Source organism: Poecilia reticulata, chromosome 9 (genome assembly GCF_904066995.2).
Source record: "Poecilia reticulata chromosome 9, P_reticulata-male-v2, whole genome shotgun sequence".
Lineage (NCBI taxonomy): Eukaryota > Metazoa > Chordata > Actinopteri > Cyprinodontiformes > Poeciliidae > Poecilia > Poecilia reticulata.
The window spans coordinates 5,214,026-5,238,475 of NC_088838.1; the positions used below are offsets into that span (position 1 = coordinate 5,214,026).

The 24,450-nt window shown below is 38.7% G+C and overlaps 2 protein-coding genes and 1 long non-coding RNA gene across 3 annotated transcripts; 2 read left to right on the forward strand and 1 right to left on the reverse strand.

Moving 5' to 3' along the window:
* Positions 1-150: 150 nt before the first annotated feature.
* Positions 151-13,208, reverse strand: LOC145553002 (uncharacterized). Its single transcript, XM_081611289.1, has 3 exons — positions 12,064-13,208; positions 1,712-1,855; positions 151-1,257 (listed from the first exon to the last, which is right to left on the reverse strand). The coding sequence occupies exons 1-3, from the start codon at positions 12,121-12,123 to the stop codon at positions 1,096-1,098; spliced, it is 366 nt and encodes a 121-aa protein (XP_081467415.1). The 5' UTR covers positions 12,124-13,208; the 3' UTR covers positions 151-1,095.
* On the forward strand, positions 6,562-10,010 carry LOC145553004 (uncharacterized). The gene is made up of 3 exons (XR_014089174.1): positions 6,562-7,295; positions 7,800-8,497; positions 9,448-10,010. It is a non-coding gene; the product is annotated as an uncharacterized LOC145553004 (long non-coding RNA).
* A 3,399-nt stretch (positions 13,209-16,607) lies between the features above and the next one.
* Positions 16,608-23,690, forward strand: vamp5 (vesicle-associated membrane protein 5). Its single transcript, XM_081611290.1, has 3 exons — positions 16,608-16,948; positions 19,222-19,365; positions 22,687-23,690. Exons 1-3 carry the CDS (start codon positions 16,946-16,948, stop codon positions 22,828-22,830), a joined length of 291 nt encoding a protein of 96 aa, XP_081467416.1. The 5' UTR covers positions 16,608-16,945; the 3' UTR covers positions 22,831-23,690.
* Positions 23,691-24,450: the final 760 nt, after the last annotated feature.

Here is a 24,450-nt window from a genome sequence, read left to right on the forward strand (position 1 = left end):
TTTTTTTTGTTTCTCAAATCTACCTTTAAAGAAAATATTTTTGCTTTGATTTTCTCTGATCTTTTTTTTTTTCTTGCAATTTATTTTAGGAAAAATGAACACGTCTTTTTTTCATGTTTCTGTTCATCATATTAAGAAAGAAATTTTTAAAATATGTTGTGGACACCTTTAAACTTTGTTCAAATTAACAAAATAATTCATATTGTTGTCCCTTCAATGGGGCTTACACCAGCACTGCACACGTCACCGCATTGATTCAATAATAACTTTACCTAATCACATGCCAGACCATGCAAAGACTCTGTCTGCATTGGTGAAGATTCTCTCAAATGAATGGACTGCAGTGTGAAAATAATGTGACTAATTCAGCTACTAAGTGTTTGACCATTTGGGGGAAACTCATAGCATGTTCACAGCTTATAGCTGTGTCTCAACATGTATGTTATTGTCTCAACATACATGGCAGGATAGGAAACAGTGTGATGCCTCTCAGTGCTATGCTTAAAAATGTTAATGCATCTTCTCTGTGAAACCATCTCATCATCAAGTTCATTTTAAGTGCTATTGATAAAATGTGGACAGCCAACACCCCCACTATGTTTATTCTATTGTTATAAGTAATGGTTTGATTATTTAATCTGTACTTTAACTTGGAGGTAGCCAAAACATCAAGATAACGTTTTGCATGTAGTAGCAGTTTTACGCCACCAGAGGGCACTACTTGATGTGAGTTGGGAGTTCGAGAGTGCGCACAGTAAAAAAAAAAGACATTCCGTTGTGAGAGCTGCATGCCATGTCGTGAGGCAATAAGACATTATTAAAATGATCAAATAGGCCGATCAAGGCTTTCACCAGTCATGTTTCTTCAGTTGTCGTCGTACAACATGTTTTTTCAGTTGTACTGGATTTTTTACAGTGTGCGGAACATGAAACCACTTTTTTTTTCATAGAGCAAAATTTATTTTGTATCATATCTTGCAGCAGAGTAACACACATACAGCTTGTCGTTTCCAGGATCTTCGCTGTCCAGGATCAACTGTCCTTCAGCTCATTTATTGTCCTCTTTCAGTTGCCAGGACTCTTTTCCTTTTCATGCTATCCTGCAAATTTTGTAATAACAAAGATTATAAGTCCCAAAATGATGAGTCCTGCCACCACACTGAAGATGATGATTGTGGTCTTCTTGGATTCTTGATTTTGGTTGGACATTTCTTTCTGCTGCTTCAACTTGTTGGCTGTTTTTTTAAAAACTTTACTCTGTGGACAGAAAAAACACATGCTGAAATATGTTACATTACTTGGTACTTTTCAATATCTGTTATAAGGATGTAAGTCATCTATCGTTGATTCAGTTGATTTATGAAGTAATAATTCATTGATAAGCGGGCATTTTCATAAAAACTTGAGTTTTCTGTCCTATTAAGAGGGCTCACTGTTTTTCCATAACAAAGTTTTTAATTGTTCATATGCTGAATATGCTAAATGCAGGCTGTTAAACAAAAACAGTCTGCGTCATTTATATTAGCTAACAATAGGAAATACTTTTCTCAACATAACACCATTTTTACACAATCGATTAATATAAATATTGCACATTAATTACTCCCATGACAAATGTACTTCTGACAAAAAATAACTTTCGTAAGCAGCCCAAACAACGGTGTGGCAGCCATGATGGGTTTTCCAGTTGGACGGCGCCTCCAGCAGCTACCTTCTCTTGCAGATCCTTGGCCTGCTGCTCCAGGTCGTTCAGGTTGTCATATCTTTCTTCGGCCTTTTTCTTGTTGTCCAGCATTATCATTGTCACCTGATCCACCTCCGTCTGCTTCTGCTGCAGGCGGCTCTTCCCTTCCTCCTGCAACACAGAACTAGGTGAGAATTTGTTGTCATTTGGAGCAGCTTCTAGCTTGGTGCAATATAAAAGCACCAACAAAAAGCGGTGATGATGGGTATTTGTGGCAGGAATGAGTCATGATGCTCCGTATGTTTTGGGGGTAAACAAATGATCTGGCATTATGGCTGGAAGCTGCCATAAAAATTTGCAAGTACTTTAAAAACCTCTTGAAAACATTTTTCATTCAAAATGCTTTTCTCCATCAGACAAGAAAGCCTTAAAGAATTCAAGAAGTTATGAGCTATGAAGCTAAAATGAAGACAGACTTCCAGGCTGATGAAGAATGCATCAAAAGAGCGATGTAGGAGAAACAAGACCAGGGCAGAAGCAGGATTTTAAGAATTATTTATTTATGTGTAGTTATATGTATCTTGCCTACTTTCTCCTTCACATTTGCCCTCTGAGCCGTGACAGGAAGGCACAATCTGACAGGGCAAACCAGATGAACATGCTTCTCATCAGAATCTGCTGCTGAGTGATGTTTATCTGCTTCTACCTCCTTCTACCATCGAGACGTGACAAACAATAGCATGTGTTTAATGCTCAGTCGTTCTTAGCACAGGAACTGCTGCCCAGACCTTCCTTCCCTCACTCCCTTCCTCATAACTGGCAGAATAAGTTTTAACTTTGTGTTTTAAGGATGGAGATATAGCCGTCACACAGAATGGGTGATGGGAACTAGAGATTTAGAGCTACTAAATCTCTAAATAAGGTGACAGGCTTTTGTAATATCAGACTCATATATAGTTTGTTACCTAAGAAGTATCGCAGTCAGTTTTTCTATTTGTTTTGTCATTTCATTATAAATCATTACATAAACATACATAAAAAAGAAACTGAAATGCCTGCATGCTCGTATGACCCTGCTGACATCACAGAAGGCTTAATGCCTCCCTTAATGTTCCCTCTTGATTTGCATGCTTATAATCAAATTTCATTACATTGGACATTGGTTTGGTAAGAAAAACCAGTCAGAATGTATGCAGTGCCACTCTTGTATATCATGTAACTATTTAAGGTGATACAGGCAGAATATGGCTTATACTAGAGGTTAGTATCCATGGAAACCAATCAGATATGAACAAAATTAAACAAAAATAATCTGCAGGTAGTTAATGTCATGATTCATATTAGGTTCACCATCCATGGCCACCATTGTTTTCATTGTCCTGTAGACAGCCTCCCTGTGAAGTGGCAGAAAAACTTCAAAACATCTAAACTAGATGTGAATATCCATAGTTTCAAACAACGCATGTTCACAAAAAAAAGAATAAGAATAAAATTCAATCAAAAATTCTTCGGAGTACCATCACAGGCAATCAACCACAGTCTGACACCCACAGCTACTGTATATAATCTATATCACAATCATATGCAGGGAATTAGTTTTTGGTGAGGCTGCGTTATCTGATGGATTCTCTTGCCTCTTGTGATGTCATCAATCCACATACCGAAAAAAGTAACGGCTTATTATTCCTTTTTCAGGGATTACTTCAAAGAGTTTGTATTCTGTAAAACTCTGGATTGGAAATCCATACATCCATAGCCACTGTGTTTTTCCTTTTAGTGAAACACATTGACCACATAACAAAAAACAAGCTTTCCTCCCAGTCTTATCTCCTTGGTAAACCCAAGCCTGTTTCCCCTTTAGCCAAGCTACCTAACCTCAGGCAGGTATCCATTTACCATGTCTGTCGCGTCTCAGGCTGTGTGGGAATCAGAGCCGTCACTACGTCCTGAGCATGTACAGGCAGGCTAATGTCAACTTTATAAAAACGTGAATCACAGCATTCCTCGCTCCACTGCCACACTTAAAACGAGGAAAGCACCATGAGAAGTTGAGAGGTTTAAAACATCACGGTGAAGAAAAAAAGTGAGGAAATGGGACAGTCTACCAGGGTTTCCATTTTCACTTTGAGCTTCATCATCATCACCAGGACTCAGCAATTTTTGCAAACACGAGATCTGGATGTGATATGAGAAAAGTAAAAATTATCCAGACATATGTTGTTTGGCGCTAACACCCCCAAAAGCATAGTTCATTCTTTCTTTGTTTGCTTACAGGTAGTTCTTGAAGTATTGTTATCTTATATTGTTATTTATTAACTTAGAACATTTATAAGTTACTAATAAGTAAAGTTCTCGGAATATAATTTCAACAGCCAAACCCTTACAAGTAACACACACTGTTTAGTTGTGGGAAGAATTGCGACATAGTTGGTCAGCGAATTGAGTTTCAAAGTGAGCTGAAAACCCTCGGCAGTAAAATTCCTACTTTTATTTGTGACTTTTTTATTTTTACAACCTCCCTGTTTATTTTGGTGGAACAGGGACATGCTACTGCTGGTGCTGGTAGCAGGAGGCGGTTCAGTGGGATTTTAACAATCATCTCATGTTAGCAGTTTAAAAAGATTAAAGTGAGTTGGCAAAAGAATCAAACTTAACCTGAACTTTTCAGTTGGCTGATGAAGTCAAATAAATGGCTAAGGTTCCTGTGACGTTCCTCATTACATTTAACAAAACAAGATTTTTTTTGAAAATGTAGATTTTTAAGCCGTAGAAAAATAACCTATTTGTATTGCTATATGAATTTAAGAAATGCAAACTGACCTGTAAAAAGGTCTAATGACCATAGAGCTTTTAATCTATTAGAGATCCTAGTGTGGTGAAGCACCTCATCTTACCTTGGGAAACTTTTAAGGGTGAGTTGGTGATTCTTAACTTAAGATGTGGAATCGGTTCGAACCTTCCACATGACTGTGGGAGTTGTATTTTATTTCTAGTGTGTTGTGTTTTTTTTCAAATTAAGCACATTAAAAATGTTTTGCTCAAAAAAGCAGATTTATTTATGTAGTCTCAAGGTTGACATCTTGTAATAATACAGACACAAAGATAAAACTTTCAAGTCAAGTTTTTTTTTATCAGCTTATAGGAATTTACTGCACATTCCAGGCTGATCTGAATTTTTTTTAATACCCTCACTTTCCCTGTGAGCAAACTGAAGCTCAGTGCTGCCTCCAAGTGGCTGACTAATAAAACATACCACTCTAACATCTGCAGAGCTAAAATATTCAGACGTTTAGTTTTATTCTTCAGACGATGAGAGCTTTCCAAACAAAGGCGCCGCCAAGAATCTTGGGCCCCATGACAAAAAATTTAATTGGGCCCCTTTAGAAAACATGTCTCTCCATAAACCAACAGAGACAGTGTAACCAATGGTAACTAGTAGTTTCTGAGGAGGTTGTTATAAATAAGCCCACTTTGACTCACTATACTGAATATTTTCTCTTCAGGGTTCAATGAACAGATAAACGTCACAGGTCCAAACAAGACCAATCATGATTGACACATTACATTTCAAGATCTTTATGCTAAGCTAATATGAGCTGCGTAATATAATACACTCCAAAAATGATAATTATTACTCTTGTTTGTAAGTTTTTCCTAAATCATGAGCTGCCATTAATTATTCTAAGTTGCTTATCAGTGTAAAATGATCTCTTTGGCCGAACACAAAGCAGAAAATTCTCATCAGCTTTTATCACGCCCTCTGACACCAGCTGGATGTTTGAGAGACAACTTACTAAGCCTCATTGTGCAGCCTGTCTGTCTTATAGAGCTCCCTCCACACCTATTCCCTGACTCTCTGGTAAATAGCTGATAAATGAGTTAATAAGGAGATTTAAAGACAAAAATGTGCCACTATTTTTAAACTTTTCCCATATTCCTGTGACTGCAGAAATGTGTAGAATTTACTGATAACTACTTGATACATGTTAGAATTAGAAAAATATTTGTATTGCTAGTGATCCGATATGCATCCGCAATGTTAAAATGAAATTAACTGTTGTAATATCCACCAAGTATCTTCAAAGAGTTGGTGGATGTTGTTGCTGTGGGCAGGAAGGATCATCTCCAGTATCAATCATTCTTCTAAAGACAGTGTTGCTGTCATGACATGCTAACACTTCAATATCCCTATTGCAGACACAATATCCCACAACCACAAGTCTTGGATGACACCATAAGTTGTTGTAATGACCTGGTAAATGAATCTCATCTACCTCTACTGTAAATATCTCTCTGGCTGTTTGGTTTGAAAGCTGGGCAGAAAGATGTTGGGTTTGGGGATATGATTCTTGTCCATTACAAACTATGGAAGACATTTTCTCTGCTCTGCATGAACAAAGTCTTCTGTTCAAGTCTCATGAGATTTGTGGTTGTAGTACAGGTGGCAGTAGTTAGTTCACTATTTGAGCTTTTGAGATAATGATTAGCGTCTCCCAGTCGTAAAAATAAACCTAAAAAAGTATTGCCATGGATACGCATCATACCAACTGCCCTAAACTAAAAGAGAAAGAGCAAAAAACATCCAACTGTATGTCATCCAAAACCAGAGTGGACAACTGTCCTAAGATGCAATGCCTCAACAAAAAATAACCATGAACAAAAATCAACAGAAAGAATAAATCAGAGCCACCCTAACACTATATAACCCATCCCAATTCCAATATGGGGGGTAGGAAGGTGAGGAGGAGGATGATGGTGGAGGTTGGTTGGTCAGTGTGGTAGAGTTCTCAAACACTCACATCATCATTCCAAAGATGAAGGAAAACTCTGTGATGTCACAACTAGAGTCCTGCTTGTGATGTCATCAGCTCTGTATGTAACAAACTTCTACATTCTTGTCATTGCTTGCTGCACTACTGACAAGTTCAGATGTTCGCAAAGCACTTTCAAAGTTGAACATTGAGATCGTTTGCAGATCAAAACGGATTTTAACAAACATAGTTTTTTCCAAACATGTCGAATCAAAGGCCACATTCCTCCAACGGTGAGATGAGACCCCAGCATGGAGCATGGAGAGCTGGACAGAATCTGCAAGGCTGGACTGAGAACAGAAAGCTTCCCATTGAGTTACAGAGAGAGATCCAGAGACTTGGCTCTCTTTTGGAAAAGGAGAGAGCAAGATGGTTTGAGGAGAACCAAAAGCTAGTCTACGTGCAAAGAGAACTGGAGAATACAAAAGCTGAGTTACAAGGGCAGAAAAGACTCAAGACTGGTGGGGGGGATGCGCCAATTTATGTTTTCGCATCCACCTAAATAATGTGTAGTTGCGCCACTGTTCCTGATGCATCTCCCAAGGAGATAAATTACTTTGTAAATGAGATGCTGAGAGATTCAAGCATCCTTGATCCCGAAACCATGGAAGTGACAGACCTGTGTGTGGAAACTCTGTCAGAGAAAAGGGAAAGCCAAGATGCTGAACCAGTGGAGGCGTCTCTGAAGAAACATCTTCAGTGTGGAAAACAATGCAACACACTTTGAGCCTCAAGAAGCAACAAAAACTGAAGAGAAGCAAGAAAACCTCTAAAACAAGCAATTAGCAAAAAGTGTCCAGGTAAGTTCTGAACCGTTTCCAAGACCTCAAAACACATCTCGTATTTTAGACCCAAAAAAAAAATACAAAAATGGGCGGCATCTTCACCTAAAAGAGATCTTAGTTCTTAACCAAGCATCTTTTTCTGTGGGAGTTTGTATGTTCTCCCAGTGTTGGTGGGGGTTTTCTCCGGGTGCTCTGGTTCCCCCCAAAATACCAAAATCATGTAAATTGGGGTTATTGACCAACGTAAATTGTCCTCAAAAAAGGTAATTTCTGGAAAAGTTGAATTTGCAAACCGTTCGGATTGGAGAAATATAAAAAGAGTAATATCCGGTGAGAGTTTAACTCTCCAAAGGTTGCCCATTGTCAACTTTTGCTGTTTGTAACTTCAAACAGCATGAAATTACAATAAAAATAGGAACACCTAACAAAATAGAACATTTATTGATTCAGTTCAGTTGTGTATTACTGCTATACATGTTAAGCTTTCTGCTACATTATGTTGTGTTTTGTTCCTTGGAGGCTGAACTGAGGACCAGGGGCTTCTCAAACGCTGACCATGGAAAGAAAACAGACTCAGCACTGAAAGACACATGAAGTATGAAAACATTAACACCAGGCTCTTGAACTTTTGCTAAATAAACACCTCACCAGCTGTAAATCCGTAAATGTGAGTGTTTAAGATATTCCTGTTTGTTCATGTACCTCTAGAGACAGAAAAATGCCCCCTGGACTCATTCTGGGAGGTATTACTTACAGTACACTAGAGGTTCCTACTGCTGGGGCCACAACCACAGCAAACACATTTTTAACACACCTTACTGGATTCAGAAATATCTCACTGTGAACTACAAAGTCAATATGCTCCACATCAGTCAGATCTTGGGTTGTTTAGGGGTTTGATTCTAGTCTCATTATTCTTATGTGTTCCTTAGTCTGTTTCTTTGATTTGTTATGCTCATTGTATCAAGTTATTTGTGAGTATTAGATTTATTTTTCTAGTTACCCAGTTTCCGTGCTCCCGCCCCCCCACCTCGTCCCATTTTCTCTCTCTCTCCTCTCACACCTGCAACCCATTTCCAATCAGCCATTTGTTCAGTAATGAAGTTCCCCAGCCTATCTACAACTTTTTTTCAGCCATAACAGTGGTTGATTTTTAGATATTTGGTGAAGTTGAAAAGATGGGTGGATAACATCGGTGGGTAAGATCGTCTTCACATGTAAGTTTTGGCCGATCACCCAAAATTAAGGAAATTGGGACCTATTTGTTGGTGCTAAGTTTTAGAGATTTAGAACATTTCAACTGAACTAAACTAAAGTCTATAGTGAAATATTTTAGTTTGAGTAACCTACAACTTATTAGTCTATGGGTGCTGTTTAAATTTAGTCCGTATTTATGTATGTATGGGGTGAGAGGTGGGGTACACCCCGGACAGGTTGCCAGTCTGTTACAGTACAACACAGAGATACAGGAAGAACAACCATCTACACACAGACACACCTCAAACATCATATTTTTAGATTGTAGGAGGAAGTCGGTGGATGTGAAACACAAACTCCTGTAATTTCTTCCTCAGCACATAGAATAGAATGCCTCTGCTGTTTGTTAATTTTCCACAAGGTGGAGACAGCAATCAGTTCTCTGATTTGTGAGGAACTAATTCTTCCTCATGCTTCTCATTAGCTCTTGTTGACAAATACACATTGAAACAGTTTTTTATTTTTATGCGTTTCATTGACATTTTTAATCCAGTTTCAACAAAGCAACAGAATAAAATACATTTTACATTTTGGGGGGATGTTGCTGTGTAGCTGTTAGAATTTTTTTTTTAAATTGTGTAAAATTTTGCAGCCAAATGGAGTCACCACAGTTTGAACCCTAAATGTGAAAGAATGCAACAAGGAGAAACAAATGGGTATGAAGGAAATTAGAGTCAGCTGGTGAGGCTGGCTGCCAGAAAGGCTGAATGGCTCACACAAACTTACTCATGAGGTTAAGTGGAACTGAAAGCTTCTCCAGAACACAGATTTATTATATTTTAGCTTTAATAATCGACCCAGATCATTATGAAGAAACAGACATACGAGATGTGCTTTATTCTTGTCTTTAGGCATAGATGGAAATGATCAAACTGTTTTTAAATATTTTTTTGTTTTTTTTTCTTTTTAGTCGAGGTAGTTCTGATCAAACCTCATGCAGAACATGCAGCAACACGCTCACCTCTTCCACCTCTCCTGTTTTGACTCAACAATATTGTGACTCGGTTTGCGTGGAAACAGCGAGCGGATTTACGGGAATTTGTTCCCATGACAAAGATGCCTGACGACTTTTCAGAGCCGCGGCCTCTGAGTAACAAAAAGCTCATTTGTTCCTGATGGGAAATCGTCCCTCGCTCCCACTGCCAGGCTGAGTCCACCAGCAACGAGCGGCAGTGAGGACGGAGGAGGGGTCAGCATGCTAAACGCAACCTTTGTGTGAGTGCAGCTTTTCCCAGAACAACGCTTCTAGTCTGTGCTGATGAAGTCTCATAGAGGACTTAAATCAGTAGCTGGCTGCTCATTCTGACATGGTTTAAAGTGTAATACAATGAAGTTGCTCTTGTGGTTTGTGCCAGCAGTGACAGTTTATGATATGGGCTGTTGTCCAGGGCGGCATCAAAAGGGATGGAGCACCCAAGAACTAGAAAATAAAATATATCTTTATCTCATTCTTTTTTTCTTTTTTCTTTTTTTTTTTTGCACCGTGTAGTTAGAGACAGTGGCGGAGCTAGACTTTTAAAGTTGGGGGGGCCAAGGGGGGGCCAGGACTACCTCTGGGGGGGCAACATTTAAAATGTGTGTGTACATCTATCTATCTATCTATCTATCTATCTATCTATCTATCTATCTATCTATCTATCTATCTATCATTTAAAAAAATAACCAAACTGAATATTTGGTTATTTTTAAGCCCCTCTGTCATTTGACATGTTATAATTAACACCTTTGACTGGCGCACATGGAGACATGATAGACTTTATGCAGAGTTCATCGCAGAGGAAACTAAAATCAATCAAATTAAAGATCCTTTCTGAATATCATCTCATGGACACTGAACTAAATGCGTCTTTCTGACCGAGAGCTGACAGCGTGTTGAAGAGTTATGGACACCTTGGTTAGGAAGCTCTGGTTTGACAGGTAATTTGACAGGTAACAATATTTCGGGTCGGACCAGAATTATTTGGTTGGATGGTGGTTCGGGCTTCTAATGAGTTTACATTTAATGAGTTTGGAGCAAACAGAGAAAACCTAAAGAGAATGTGATCTACTTATTGTAGTTTAAGTAGAGGAATAACAGCTGACTGTTGAGAGAGGAAAGAATTTAAAGTGCAGATCCGTTAGGCAGAAACAAGCGCAGAGCGCTGGGCAATAAATGCGCGTAAATGCTCCACCGTTACGCTCCAACTAATCACACATGAGATGACAAACGCCAAATATACAATATATAGTTACACTGCTTAGTTAATGGTGTTTTAAAAACAAAACCAGTACAAACTAGTTAATATGTCAGATTCCCTCCTCAGCCTCGTCTTGATAAGAACAGAGAGCAGTCCGCTGGTTTCTGTCCAGACTGTGGTCAGCTGACCACTTGGTGCGCAGACAGTTTCAACTTTACGCACAAAGAACATCGTGGAGCTCATTATTAATCATACTAAGAACAATATCAGTCAGAGAATCATCTCTGATCTGGACGCTTTAACGGACCAGAGGCTTTGGAGCGTCCAGCAGCTGATCCGCTTCTGCGGAGTTTTTCTCCCGCTGAGGGAAGTCAGTGCGGGATCAGGAAACGATCAGAGTTCTGTCGTCTTCTAATCACGTCATTTCGTGAATTGTTACCTGATTTCAAAAACGTTCTAACAGAGAAATAATAAATGTTTCGTTTGATGACTACAAATTGGAAATAAAATTATTTTTTTCTTTGACGGACAACGAAAAAACTCTAGCGCCACCTCTCCTCCAAACTACGAACATCGTCGGCCCCTCTTCGGTTTTTTCTTTTTTTTGCGGAGGATCAATAAATAACTTATTGGTGTTTTACAACCACCAGGTATGAAGTGCTTTAGCCTTTGAGTTGCACCACAGCGCAGCACAACTGAAACACCCAGGACAAGAATTTCAGCTTGTTTTTATGAGTACAAAGGAGGCTGGTATCGCGCCTGATCTAAATCTATTTATTTATGTCATCACATGGACTTATATAAAGTTTTATACATTTTCTTTTGATATATTTATTATTGTTTTTCTTCTTTAGATATTAGGTTGACTTAGAATGATTCCAAATAATGTACAGGAATAACCTGGTGCTGTTACATGTCAATCATCTGGGGGGGCCACTGGGGGGGCCAATCAGATGACAGGGGGGGCACTGGCCCCCCTGGCCCCCCCTCTGGCTCCGCCACTGGTTAGAGAACAGCACACTTAATTTTTTTACCATATATATATATATATATATATATATATATATATATATATTGCATTTAGGTAATATATATTACCAAAATAATAAAAAGTATAAATATTGTTGTGGTTGTGCTATCAGCGATACCGTCCTGTATTTATTTGGTATCGGGTCAATACCAAAATGTGCAGAATCGTACACCTCTATTCAACATATCAACTGGTTGAAGTTTTTCAGCACAGAAAAAGAATCTCCAAACATGAAAATTATTCAAAATCTATCCCAACAAACAAATTAGTTCTGGATGTAAAAATCTTTCAGCAAAGGGACAGAGAGAGAATTTCATACCCAAGTAGCTGGATCTTTGTAGTCAGACCTCTCTTGACTGGTGGATGGGAACCAAGACATGATGTGGGGGGGGTAACAAACTGTCACCAAAAAAGTAGAGACTCTTATCTTGAACAAAATCTTGAGAGTGAAGTTCAAATTCAAGGGTTGACCTCTGGCTCCAGCGAAACTCTTTGGTCAGTTTGTGGATCGTCTTCCTCCCAAAACCCTGAAAATAAAAGTCTAACACGATCTGTGCTCCCAATCTTTCTTCAGAGAAACTCAAACCAAATTCTTCTCCGCTCGTTGTTTTATAATTCCAGGGCTGTATAATGACAATCGGCAGACGTAACTTCCTCAGTTTGCACCTTACAAGGTTTTGGGCCGATGTTTTGCAATTCCACGTGCCTCACTTTGCTGGAAAATACCTTCAAGCCTGTATTTCTGTTTCAGTTCAGTACTTTTTTTCTTCCCCAATGCCTTGATCAGCCTCCTTTAACAATCCTTACTTTATTGCAAATACATCTGATTTAAATACACACAGAATCACATCACCACCATGTATTATACTGATTACTTTATTAATAGATATAAGAATAACACTGCAGCCATAAACCACAATTTTCCACCTGATTATTGCCTGAATGTGTTTCTTAAAATCAACATTGAGTTGCACATGATTATTCTTTAAAGGTTTTTCACGTGATTTAAAAAAATATAATTTATTGCAAATATTAAACTTCCCCTTTTCTCTCTGACTTTTGCTTTGATTTTCTCTCCTGTAGCTTTCTGTTGTCTGTTCCTATAATAGTTCCTGTTCAGCGTTAAAGGACGTGACATTTAACCAGCAAAACGTGACAAACTGGTCTTTGATGGGATTTGTTTTGCGCCATCTACTCAGGGTTGTTGAACCCGGCAGCTTTTGCTTTCACTGAGCAAACAAACTGGGGGATTTTGATCTTTTCACAAATTTGACTCAAAACAGGAAGTGTTCTCTTTCTATGTGTGAGAGGAAAACGTGTGTTACCCCACTTCCTTTTTCTCAAAAATATGTTGTCAAAATGTAAGTTTTAGATCTAACATCTGGTAGTTTAGAGAAGTGGAAAATCATTAATAGCTTTCATGAACACAATTGTAAATGTGTTCCGAAGAAATAAAAACGTTATCTCGTTAGGTGAAAAGCAAATATTTTTCCATATCCTGGTTGCTCCGGTGTTTTTCCTCGCCTGGCTGCTCTGTTGTGTCAATCTATAAATCTGCTCTTCTTCAGGCTGGCTGCATTATAGAATCTGGCAGCTGTTCCTTCTTGACCTGATGGTCTCCTCTGGTTGTGGTAAACATTAGTATCTTCTTTGGTTGTGGGTTCTGTGTTTCCTGGCGGTTAGATTGGTGTTCCTGGATCCGAGAATTTTCGGGAAACCCCCTCTCAAACCGGATTTCTGGTTTTCCTCCATTCCGAACCTTTACGTGTTCTTCTCCTGTACACGTCCTGGAAAACGGATGATAAACACAACATCTCAATCACCACTCATCCTGGATTAATCCGATCCTCTAAACAGAAAAAAAAAAAACAAGTAGGATGAGAGTCAAAACATTCAATTCAGAAATTATCTTGGAACTTCATTTACTTTTCTCTTCCGCTTTGATTGTTTGTTAGTTTGAACAGACTAATTACAAATCAGGTAATCAGGTAATGTTTCACTTACAAAGAATGCATGTTGGTCATGAATATTTGTCTGCTGCTGCACCTAATGGTAAATCATTTGCCTATTAGAAGAGTCATTTGTGTGAATGATCTTGTTAGTGATGTTGAAGTCCTGTTATTGTGAATACATTTATATGCTTGGCTTATTGAACCAAGAAAAACAGTCAATCATCTTCATCTTGTGTAATATGAACGTTTATGTCATAGTGTTTTGTACATTCAAGCAGAAGCAGTAGCTCTGATGTGGGAAGCTTGTCATGTTTTCTTATTACTACTCTTTGAAGTGTTCAATTTTTAAGTCCTGCTGTGAGTGAAATATAGCAGAGTTGTGTTGTGTGCTCCTAATTAAAAAAAATCTCACTTTTCAAAATGTACACAGACTATTGAGCAAGCACTCGGCGTTACGTTCTATACACAGTGACCGCTAATGCAGAGCATTTCATTTTTTTGACCTCGGCATGTAAACAAAAAACATGCCATAGAAAAGATTTATGTGCAGCTCTGTTACATTAGTTTCCTGTTGTTTTTGTCTTGGGAGGAAAATTTTAATCACAGAAGCTTTAATTAAAAGAATGACAAAAGGAAAAAAAAACTTGGTGACATTTAGTGTGGAAAAAATTAACTGCACAGAGTTAAATATGATCTGAAATGAAGGTTTAAGATGATTTTGAAAAAAAAACAACAAAAACAGAACCAGAGGTGCACCACAGGGTTAAAACGGACTCGGTGACAGTCCCAGTGGGGCTATCAGATGAATGTTTCTCACTGGGCGGACTTGCAGTACTCTTATTCAGAACGTGCATGGCCCGTATGTGTGGGTAACACCCTAAAATGACCCAGTTTTGAGCTGCAAGTCTCTGAAGGCTGCCTGAGCAAAATAACTTCAGGACATGTTTGGGCCGTGAAGACGGGGACGGTGTGCCAGACAATGAGCTGGGGGACAACTTTGAGGTTTGGTGCTCCAGCTGCATGAAGGAGATAAAAGCGAAAAAACTGCATCCAGCTGCTTCTGCTGATGGAGGCATAGAGGTTTCAGTTCTTTTTGGGGAGTAGTTTCAGGGTGGTGGGGCTTTTATGACATCACATGTTCAGTGACTACAGATGGTAACTCATCTAGTGGCTTCGTTGTAACACTACGAAGTCACTAGAGCAAAATCCACACTGAGCAAAAATCTGTTTCAATAGTTTAAAACATGTTCTGATGTTTTCACTCCAGTTTTGACATGCACCATGTTCCTTATGTTATTTATGAGGCAACACTTGTCAGGCACCAGTTACTGGCTGGAAAACACAGGCTTTCCACGCTCCTTCAGCCTTCCTTCGGGGGGGGGGCCGATTTATTTTTTTGCATCCACCTGAATAATGTGCAGTTGCGCCACTGATCACAACATAGATAAAGGGTTATACTACGCTACTTCTCAGTGTTTCACTGAGAAGTAGCTCCTATAATGAGCTCAGCTGATGTTTAGTTCCACCAGGTGCTAATTGCAATAGTCTGAAAGGAGCTGATCGGGGAAGTCTTGGGGTAGAGGAGCTGTGTAAAGCAGAATCTCAGTGGCTTGAAAACTGCAGCTTGGAGGAGGTGCTTCGTCCGCTAAGCCCCAAAGCATTTTGCACAGCTGAATGGTTGCCAAGGGAGATGCAAGGATTTTTCAATCATACATGAAAGAATCAAGGCAACACTCTAGGAATGTTTTCGATGACGGAGTAACATTACAGCATGATGTAAAGCTCAAAAAAGTCGATTTTACATAATACTGTCCCTTTTAAATGTTTTTTTTTATTATTATTTAAAATAATTACAATTACAGGGGGGTTTTTTTGTTTGTTTTTTTGTTTTTTTTTACAGAAACCCCCCCCAATTATTTTTGTATAATTTTTCTGCAAGCACTGCAGAATTGTCTGTAGAAAAGCTCACATTATTGTCCTAGGCAGTGTTGAAAACTTTCTGCTCTGCCACATACGGACGATGACGTCACAAGCTGAAGAATAGCCTTTGAGAGATTCTTCAATCTGAAGGAAAAATCCAAAAAGTAAAAGATACCTGGAATATCTTCATAAAACACTTAATAAAAAAAAACTACTGATCTTTAAATAATAATAAAAAAATCAGATTATATTGCTCAAGTTAAATTTCTTGAACTGGTTGAGTTTCTACAATGTCAGGGTTTCCCTACCTTTGCTCTTCCAGGTGACTCTGTGCACCAGGTAAAGGAGAATTTGGCATCTTTCACACAAATGCAACAACATGCTGTTGGACCAGATTTAGGGAAGTATGCAGGTGCTTTTGTGTTTTTCAAAAATAAAACTGTTCATACACCCCACTTGTCAACACCACAAAAATTAGTACACATAACTGATTGATTAGCACCTCAATACGACTGGACCGAAAACCTGTTGCTAGTCCAGGAACCAATGGTTGGAGCTCTTTGTAAAATATAGTCTAAATAACAATGTTATAATTACTTAGTTTCATTATTAATATATATTTCATCAGTGTATTCTGTGATGTATTGACTTACGTATTTTTAATTGTAGTCTTGCTCTTATGTTGTCACCTAAATTTAATTTAATTCCTTGTAGTGTCATATACCTTAGTGTTCTCATTAGAATGAATACATGTTGCAGGATATATTTATGTTGTGTTACTTTGAGATAAACTCTGTTAATGCTTTACATCTCATCTACTATGCTAATAATGTGTTGTTAATGCCTTTCAAAACGCAGCAAAACATGTTTTTACAGAACTGACTGTGTCGGCGTGTGTATCTTTGCTTTGTTGTAATTTGAGATGGCAGCGACTGAAAGGCTATTTAAGTTCATCGCTTGAGTTCATATAGAAGAGAGACAGAGGAGAACGAGGGAGATCCGGAAATTCCTCTAAGTGGCAAATTTCCGGGAATACCCTGAACGCCTCATAAGACAGCAGGGACGTCAAGCAGCAGCTGAGAGAATCGAAAGTTTTGACTGGGGGAAAACAGTCACACTTTGCTGAAAGCGAACGAAGAAAAAACAGAGTAAACCACGATTTGGGGCGTTTCTTTTCTTTTCTTTTTCTTTTTTCATTTCAGTCGTTAGCTCCAAACCGCAGGACGAGTATGCTGCGTTTCCTGTTTTTATAAATTTGACTTTAGTCGACCTTTAATGCTCGGGACGCAGTTATAGCTCTGACTCCAACACAGCCTGCCAACAACAGACATGGTAAGTGAATGCCAACCTAAGGTTGGGCAGCTTGGCTAAAGGAAAAACAGCTTGAATTTACCAAGGAGATTAGACTGGACGGAAATTTTATTTTTGTAAAACTCTTTTTAGAATGTCTTCCAACGCTTTCTATGCGGTGGGCAAAACTCTTAAAGTGGTGTGGGCTGGTGAAAGAAACAAGACCCGATGAAGTCAACTGAATCTATTTCTTCATTTGTCTCCAAATTAAAGTGCAATAACCCGATTTGTTACAGTGGAAAGCTGCATTATATGTCAGTGTGTGGATTTGAGCTGATGACATCACAAGAGGCATGAAAAAACCATCTGGTGGTAGCATAGCATCTCCTTTATGCGACTGTGATACGGGTTCTCTGACTATGGTTTCCACACTGTGGTTTCTTTTTATGGTTCTCAGAAGAATTTTTATTTAAATTATTAAGAATTGATTTAGAGCAGCAGCAGTCTAGAATTTTGAACCTACAAGCAAAAATGATTTTTGCTTCATCGGAAACACCTTGAAAGAGTGGTGCTGTGGTCAATTTTTTATTTTTTGATTTTTTGAGAATTCCAACAGACAACAGTGAGGCAGGAAAAAGTGCTGATGCTGTGTTTCATTAACTTCTAAAGTTGGAACTTAAATGTGAGAAGAAATCAAATTACTCTGAACTTTTCAGTTCAACGCAACTTGGTACCACATAACCTCAGCTGGTTGCGGCTGTATCTAGCTAGTTCCTAATATACCTTTGCTAGATGGTATCTAGCTATGGAAAAGCTAGCTTACTATTTATATGTGTCTAAAATTTAGTCTGTAAAATTTCTTAAATCAATTTAAAAGCAATAAGTTGACCTGAAATACCTTAATCACAGGTTACATTAATAGTCAGCAGGATATTTTTTGTTTAATTTTGTTCATATTTGGGTTGGTTTCTGTGGCTAATCACCACTATTATGTGCTATTTTCTGCTTGTGTCACCTTAAGTAGTTACATGACAGTACAGTGGCACTGCATAAATTCTGACTTTGGTTTTTCTTACCAAACCAATGTCCCTTTCGGATCGCTAAGTAATGAAATTTGATTAAAAGCATGCAAATCAAGAGGGAACGACAAGGAAAAAAGAAGCCGTCACCCATCCTGTGTGACGGCTATAACTCCATCCTTAAAACACAAAGTTAAAACTGGTTCTGCCAGTTATGAGGAAGGGAGTGAGGGAAGGAAGGTCTGGGCAGCAGTTCCTGTGTTAAGAACGACTGAGCATTAAACACACGCTATTGTTTGTCACGTTTTGATGAGGATAGAAGATATAGGAGGTAGGAGATAGAAGTAGATAAACATCACTCCGCAGCAGATTCTGATGACAAGCACATTTGTCTGGTTTAACTGGATTCTTCAGCCAGATGAGAGGCTGGAAATGGAGCATGTTGATTAAAACGAGTCAAAACGAAGAACAGTGAGATGCTGAGTGTGTCAGTGTGCTTCTCTGACTGCTGGTTTCCTCTTCCTGTTACCTTGTCAGATTGTGCCTTCCTGTCACGGCTCAGAGGGCAAATGTGAAGGAGAAAGCAGGCAGGAAACAAATAACTCTGAGGTGAAACCTCTTGTTGAAATATCCTGCTTCGGCCCTGACCTTGTTTCTTCTAGATCGCTCTGTTGATCGGATGCATTCTTCATCAGCCTGGAAGTCTGTCTTCCTTTTAGCTTCATAGCTCATAACTTCTTGTTTGAATTCTTTAAGGCTTTCTTGTCTGTTGGGGAAAAGTATTTCTAATGTAAATTGTTTAAGAGGTTTTTAAAGTACTTAGGAACTTCTGGAATTTCAAGTTGATCTATACCCCTACTCTGGAACTCAGACAGTGGTGAACAATTCCTGAATATTAACCAATGATTTGAATATTGATGGACTGGACAACTTCAGGTACTATAGACATTTGCAGGTCTTCCTAAGTAGCTGTGTTCTGCCTTTCAGTTTATGATCTTTTGTGTAGATCTTGAACAACATAAATGTTCAAATCTGTTTTTGGAAACATATGCGACACAGCAAAATGTGAGAAAAGGAAAGGGTGCGAGTCCTTTCTGGTGGCGCTGAAGCTGACTTTCACAGCAGATCTGAGTGACTTCCAGCCATGATGCCAAATCCTTTGTTTTCCCCAAAACATAAGGAGCATCATGGCTTGTTTATGACCTCAATCCTTCCACAAACACCCATTATCACTGTCACACCAACCTAAAAGTTGTTCTAAATGACATTAAATTCCCATCTATTTCTACGTTCCAGGAGGAAGGGAAGAGCCGCCTGGAGCAGACGCAAGAGGAGGTGGAGCAGGTGAAGGACATCATGCTGGACAACATGAAAAAAGCTGACGAGCGATCCGGCAAACTGAATGACCTGGAGCAGCAGGCCGAGGATCTGCTGGAGAAGGTATAGCTGCTGGAGGCGCCGTCCAACTGGAAAACCCATCATGGCTGCCACACCGTTGTTTGGGCCGCTAATGAATGTTTCTTTTTCTCAGAAGTAAATTCGTCATGGGAGTAATTAACGTGCAATATCAATGTCTATAAATATGTCGTAGGTGGAGCTGGGGTGGAAAACAAATGTACAATTTACATCCTGACTGTGTAAAAACGGTGCTATGTTTAGAAAGGTATTTCCTATTGTTTGCTAAGATGAATGAAACAGGCTGGTCTCCCTGGGTACGGCGCAGAGATTCCAGGACGTGCCACGAGGCCAGCCTACGTCCGGGGGTCGACGAGCAGGTCACATCATTCCCACGTTGCCCCATTGCTCCTGTGTTACTGGACACTCTGGGTTTGAGCTTCCAGAACAGCAAAACGGCAGAAAGAAAGCAGAAGACAGAAATTTAAGCTTAAAAAACACGTACGATTGTGGTTCACGCTGCTGGAGACTTATAAAAGTGATCACACCCTTTCAGTATTTTTACATTTTGTCGTGTGACAAGCACAACCCTCAAGAAAGCTGAAGAAAGTTAAGATTGTATTGATATTCAGCCCCTTTACTCTGCTACCCTGTGCCAGACTTTAGAAAGACCTTACAGGGACAGGAGCCCAGGAAATTGGACAATATGGAGCTTCAACATTAATAACATGTAGACCTTTGAGATCTCAAGATATAAAGGGCATTAGAAATAAAATATCTTATTGTTACTATTAATATTATTTGCATTGGGACATTTTAAACCTACCATGCATCAGTTCATGCCCACATATATAGAAGAATTATAATACTTTCCTTAGTCTCCCAGTGGAGAAATTGATATTTCAGTACAGCCCCGTCCAAAAGAATCCAAAAAAACAAACAACATAAGACACGAGTAGACGGGTGACTGAGGCTGCAGCCATGGGAGGCGCTGCCCCTTCAGGGAACAGTTTCAAGAAGTAAGTAGCTGTTGAAAAAGAACTTGAAGAAATTTTGTTTGCAGTTGAAAACACTGCAAACAACCCTAAACCTCAGCCTGCAGACCAGCGTCACCATCAAACCGAGTGGTTTCAGCATCATGATGTGGAAATATTTTTTTTTCTTCAGCTGAGGGAGGAAAGCTTATCAGAGTTGATACATGGAGTTAAATAAAAGGCAACCATGAAACGAAACCTTTTATAGGCTGCAGTGGACTTTAGACAGGGGTAGAGATTCACCTTCCAGCAGAACAATGACCCTGAATACACTGTGAGAGGTTCGGTGGGATGGTTCAGACTAAAGCATGTTCACTGGCCCAGTCAAAGTAAAACAATCCTTTTGTAGGAAGCTCTTTAAATAGCTGTACACGCATGCTCTCGGTCAGGGTATTTGGCAGATACATCTACCAATCACTTGCAGCTGAACTTGCAATGAAAGGCGGTTCTACAAAGACTCAGGAAGGCTAAACCTATCTGATTTTTATCTGTAAATTTTGAAAAATATAATTCATTTTCCTTCTACCTTTCAATTCTACTCTACCCTCACTTAAAACCCCAACTAAATGTCAAAGTCATGCAACAGGAAGTTTCTGGGATATGAATACTTTTGCAAGGCGGTGTGTTATTTGGTTTCCAACGAACTGCTGAAGCAAATCTTAAGAAACATTAGGTTTTACAGTTTGTTGTCTCTCTGTGGTTCTGTTTGATCTGACTCTCTGTTGATGTTCAGACATGTCTCAGATACGTATGTCTGTTTATGATAGGAGCTGATCTTTTGTCCCCACGGAGACCATAAATCTCCATGGGGCCAAATTGTTTTTCACAGCGCCGTACTAAACTCCTTTATCTGTCCTCTCTCAAACATAGCGCAAAACAAATAATGGTTTATAAAAGGCTCTCTCAACCTCTCTCTCAGACATGTATGGGCAAGTCTAGAATAAAATCAGCACAAAGTATAAATGAAGACAAAGATAGAGCTCCTGATGTTGGGTGCTTGGGCCTCAAAGGAGAGCAGTTATCCAGCAGCTGTCTCTGCAAAGTGTCAGTCGAGGCAGATTTTATGCTGGAGAACTTTCCTGTCCTTGTTTTTCCTTTCCTGGCCCCCGTGATGTGACAGTGTGCCTCTTGAATATAAATAAATCCCCACGGTGATCACATCTGCTTTTTCATCCCACTGGAAAAATGCTCAACTGTGTGCACTGCTGTGCATTGTGGGAACATCATGTCTGTGTTATTGACCTCAGTGGTGTGAGCCTGCGTTAGTATGAAGTTTATTGGATACTAAAGGCAAAAAATGCCTGAAAAACATTTCTCCTCATGGAGTTTTTATTTTTTTCCAGACTAACAGCCACGCTTCAAACCCAGTCAGTGTGTCGTAATGGCTGTAGGCAGGGATTGTGATGTGGAAAGAACTATTTGAAAATGAAGACGACCACACTCACTTATGATCTTGGAAGCAGATTAGGAATGCAAACAATAGATTAATTAATGATTTATTAGATTAAAATTGGTGCCATCCAGCAGAGGGTGCTGCTGGAGATCCTTAAATGGAACCGGTTGATACAGAAACAAAGATGGCGGGGCCACAGCAGGACGAGAAAGAGAACCAGTCCGAACAGTCTCCAGTGGGGCATGAAAATTGCACTTCGTGCATTTCTCTTTAGAAATATAAACACCCAACAAGCTCATTAACTTATTACTGTGCTGCATGATGACGAATCATCAACTTTTCATTCGAAAATTATTAATGTGCTGCGAATACTGGAGTGTGATGACAGAAAGCTGGGGTTCATAACAGAGAAAACTTGCATCATGATGGAAAAAAAACAAAAACAAAACATGATTCCAATTAGCAAAATTAATTTTGAGGGCTGTGGTGAGTTAGAGCACTTCATGACCATACTTCTGTATGAACATCTGTTCACAATATTTAATTCTTTTCACCTTTTTTTTTATTTTTTATTCAGCAACTTAAGAGATGTGTTTTTTTTAATATAACAAAACAGAAACCTAAGTTTATCATGTGAGAAAATAATTTTATGTTTATTCAGTCGGTACTTAATACAGCTGACATAAAAATGCTAAAATGTAATATGTTTTTTTTATTCATCATAAATTTTGCCCTTTATGTTATGGAAAGACTGTGGGCCCAAGAAAACTCCGGTTTTTAAGAAAATCCCCACTTATCAATTAATTGTTTATAAATAAGCTCAATCAACTTTAGATGATCTCATTTGATAACTTGCATCCCTGTAACAAATATTGATGAGTACTAAACAATGGAACATATTTCAACATGTGTTTTTCTGTTTGTGTTTTTTTTTTCCAGGGTAAAGTTTTTGAAAAAAAAGCCAGCAAGTTGAAGCAGCAGAAAAAAATGTCCAACAAGAAGATGAAAATCATCTTCATCAGCATCGGTGTGGTGGCAGGACTTGTTGTCTTGGGACTTATCATCTTTGCCGTTATAGGATAGCATGAAAAGCAAAAGCTTCCTGACAGCTGAAAGAGGAAAATAAATGAGCTAAAGGACGGTTGATCCTGGACAGCAAAGATCCTGGAGACGACGAGCTGTATGTGCGAGACTCTGCTGCAAGATGTGATGTTATTATGCTAAAAAAATATTTATGGAAATATGTTTCCCAGTCTTCCCTCTATCACATCTACTACTGATATGGTACAACTTATTGCTCTATTAGATTTTCATTTAAAATAAAACTCTTCTTAACCTCCAAATAAAGGAAAAAGCAGTTTACATTTTGATTAAAAGCTTTCAAGATGTTTTCCACATGTCTTCTCTGCTAAATCTCACTTTCATAATGATCTGTTAAGGTTGCACCACCTATTCATCTGCAGACATCATCCTCCACCTCCTGTTGAAATCATTTTAAGAAGGATGCCAGAAAACAGAATATGCCATAATTTGTGCATGTTATTTTATTTATTCTTTGGTTTTATTGTATTATATTTTCAATCGTAAAAATAATAGCAAAGTTTTTACAATTGCCCCACATTTGCATGCAAGAAAAAAATCATGTACAGTACGTATCGCAAAACACGTCGACTTAAAAACGTGGATAAACAGCAGCCCCTGGTGGTTAATATATTTACTGCAAGTCATGATCATAACTTTTTTGCGTCATGCAAACATTATACTAATCTTTGTGCGCAATATTAGCCTAATGAAGAAATATTGTACATCAAAATGCAATGAAAGTTTAAATCTGTAAGTCAGAGATTTCAGCCAAATAGGAAATTACAAGTTGTGCCAGAGAGACGGTGCTACAGAGAGAGTTGAAGTGACTGTCTTAAAAATTAAATATTTTTATAATCTTGTGCCTGTGAAGATGTGTTTTTACTCATATATGCAATTTATAACCTTCACTTGTCATGGAGCTAACACCAAACAATGGATGACGTTTTTTTGTTGATGAAACAATGTCATGGTTGACAAGGGTAGCCATGTTTTCCAACTTTAATCTATTAAAGTTCTGTTTCCTACATTTTTCCTGACAGTAACTCATATTTGCTATCATGCCAGTTCCATTAACCATGATTTAGTGTCTAAAATATACAAAATCTTTGAGTTTTTAATGTACTTTATGAGCAGGTACATCTCTTTGAATAGCTTTTTCAATTTGTTCTAAACAGAAGTGGGCATAATACCCAAAAAATTACTCACTTAACACTGCAATTTCTGATGGCCAAAAACATTAATAGGTGAATTCTTCAGTATAACAAGGTTTTCACCAGTCTTCTGCTGTCCAGTCTGTACATCTGCTCTAGATTTGCTGATATTTGTGTTTTGTCTTAAAAGTAGCTTCAGTACAGCCACAAAAGTCTTCTCCCTAAACTGTGTGACAAACTCATTGTTGAGCAAGCGCAGCATTGGCAGCACTTGCCTCAAGAAGAGACGGGACTCTCTTTACCGTCCTTTGACCTTCTCTGCAACCAAAGAAGTCCTTGACCTGGAAAGTTGCTCTTTTAACTTAAATGTTCTTTGCAATAATTTCTTCAGCACAAGAAGACAATACTTTCAAACAAATCTGTTGATTGTTGATAGAACTAACTGCGCAGCCCATGTTAATTGATTTCA

What these genes read in the sequence shown, in the direction of transcription:
- vamp5 (XM_081611290.1), top strand. An exon ending in CCGAGGATCTGCTGGAGAAG is followed by an intron (nt 19,366 to 22,686) that starts GTATAGCTGCTG and finishes TTTTTTTTCCAG; the next exon opens with GGTAAAGTTTTTGAAAAAAA.
- LOC145553002 (XM_081611289.1), bottom strand. Translation starts at nt 12,123, where the DNA reads ATGTCTTGGTTCCCATCCACCAGTCAAGAGAGGTCTGACTACAAAGAT. An exon ending in ACAAAGATCCAGCTACTTGG is followed by an intron (nt 1,856 to 12,063) that starts GTATGAAATTCT and finishes TCTGTGTTGCAG; the next exon opens with GAGGAAGGGAAGAGCCGCCT. An exon ending in CCAAGGATCTGCAAGAGAAG is followed by an intron (nt 1,258 to 1,711) that starts GTAGCTGCTGGA and finishes TTCTGTCCACAG; the next exon opens with AGTAAAGTTTTTAAAAAAAC.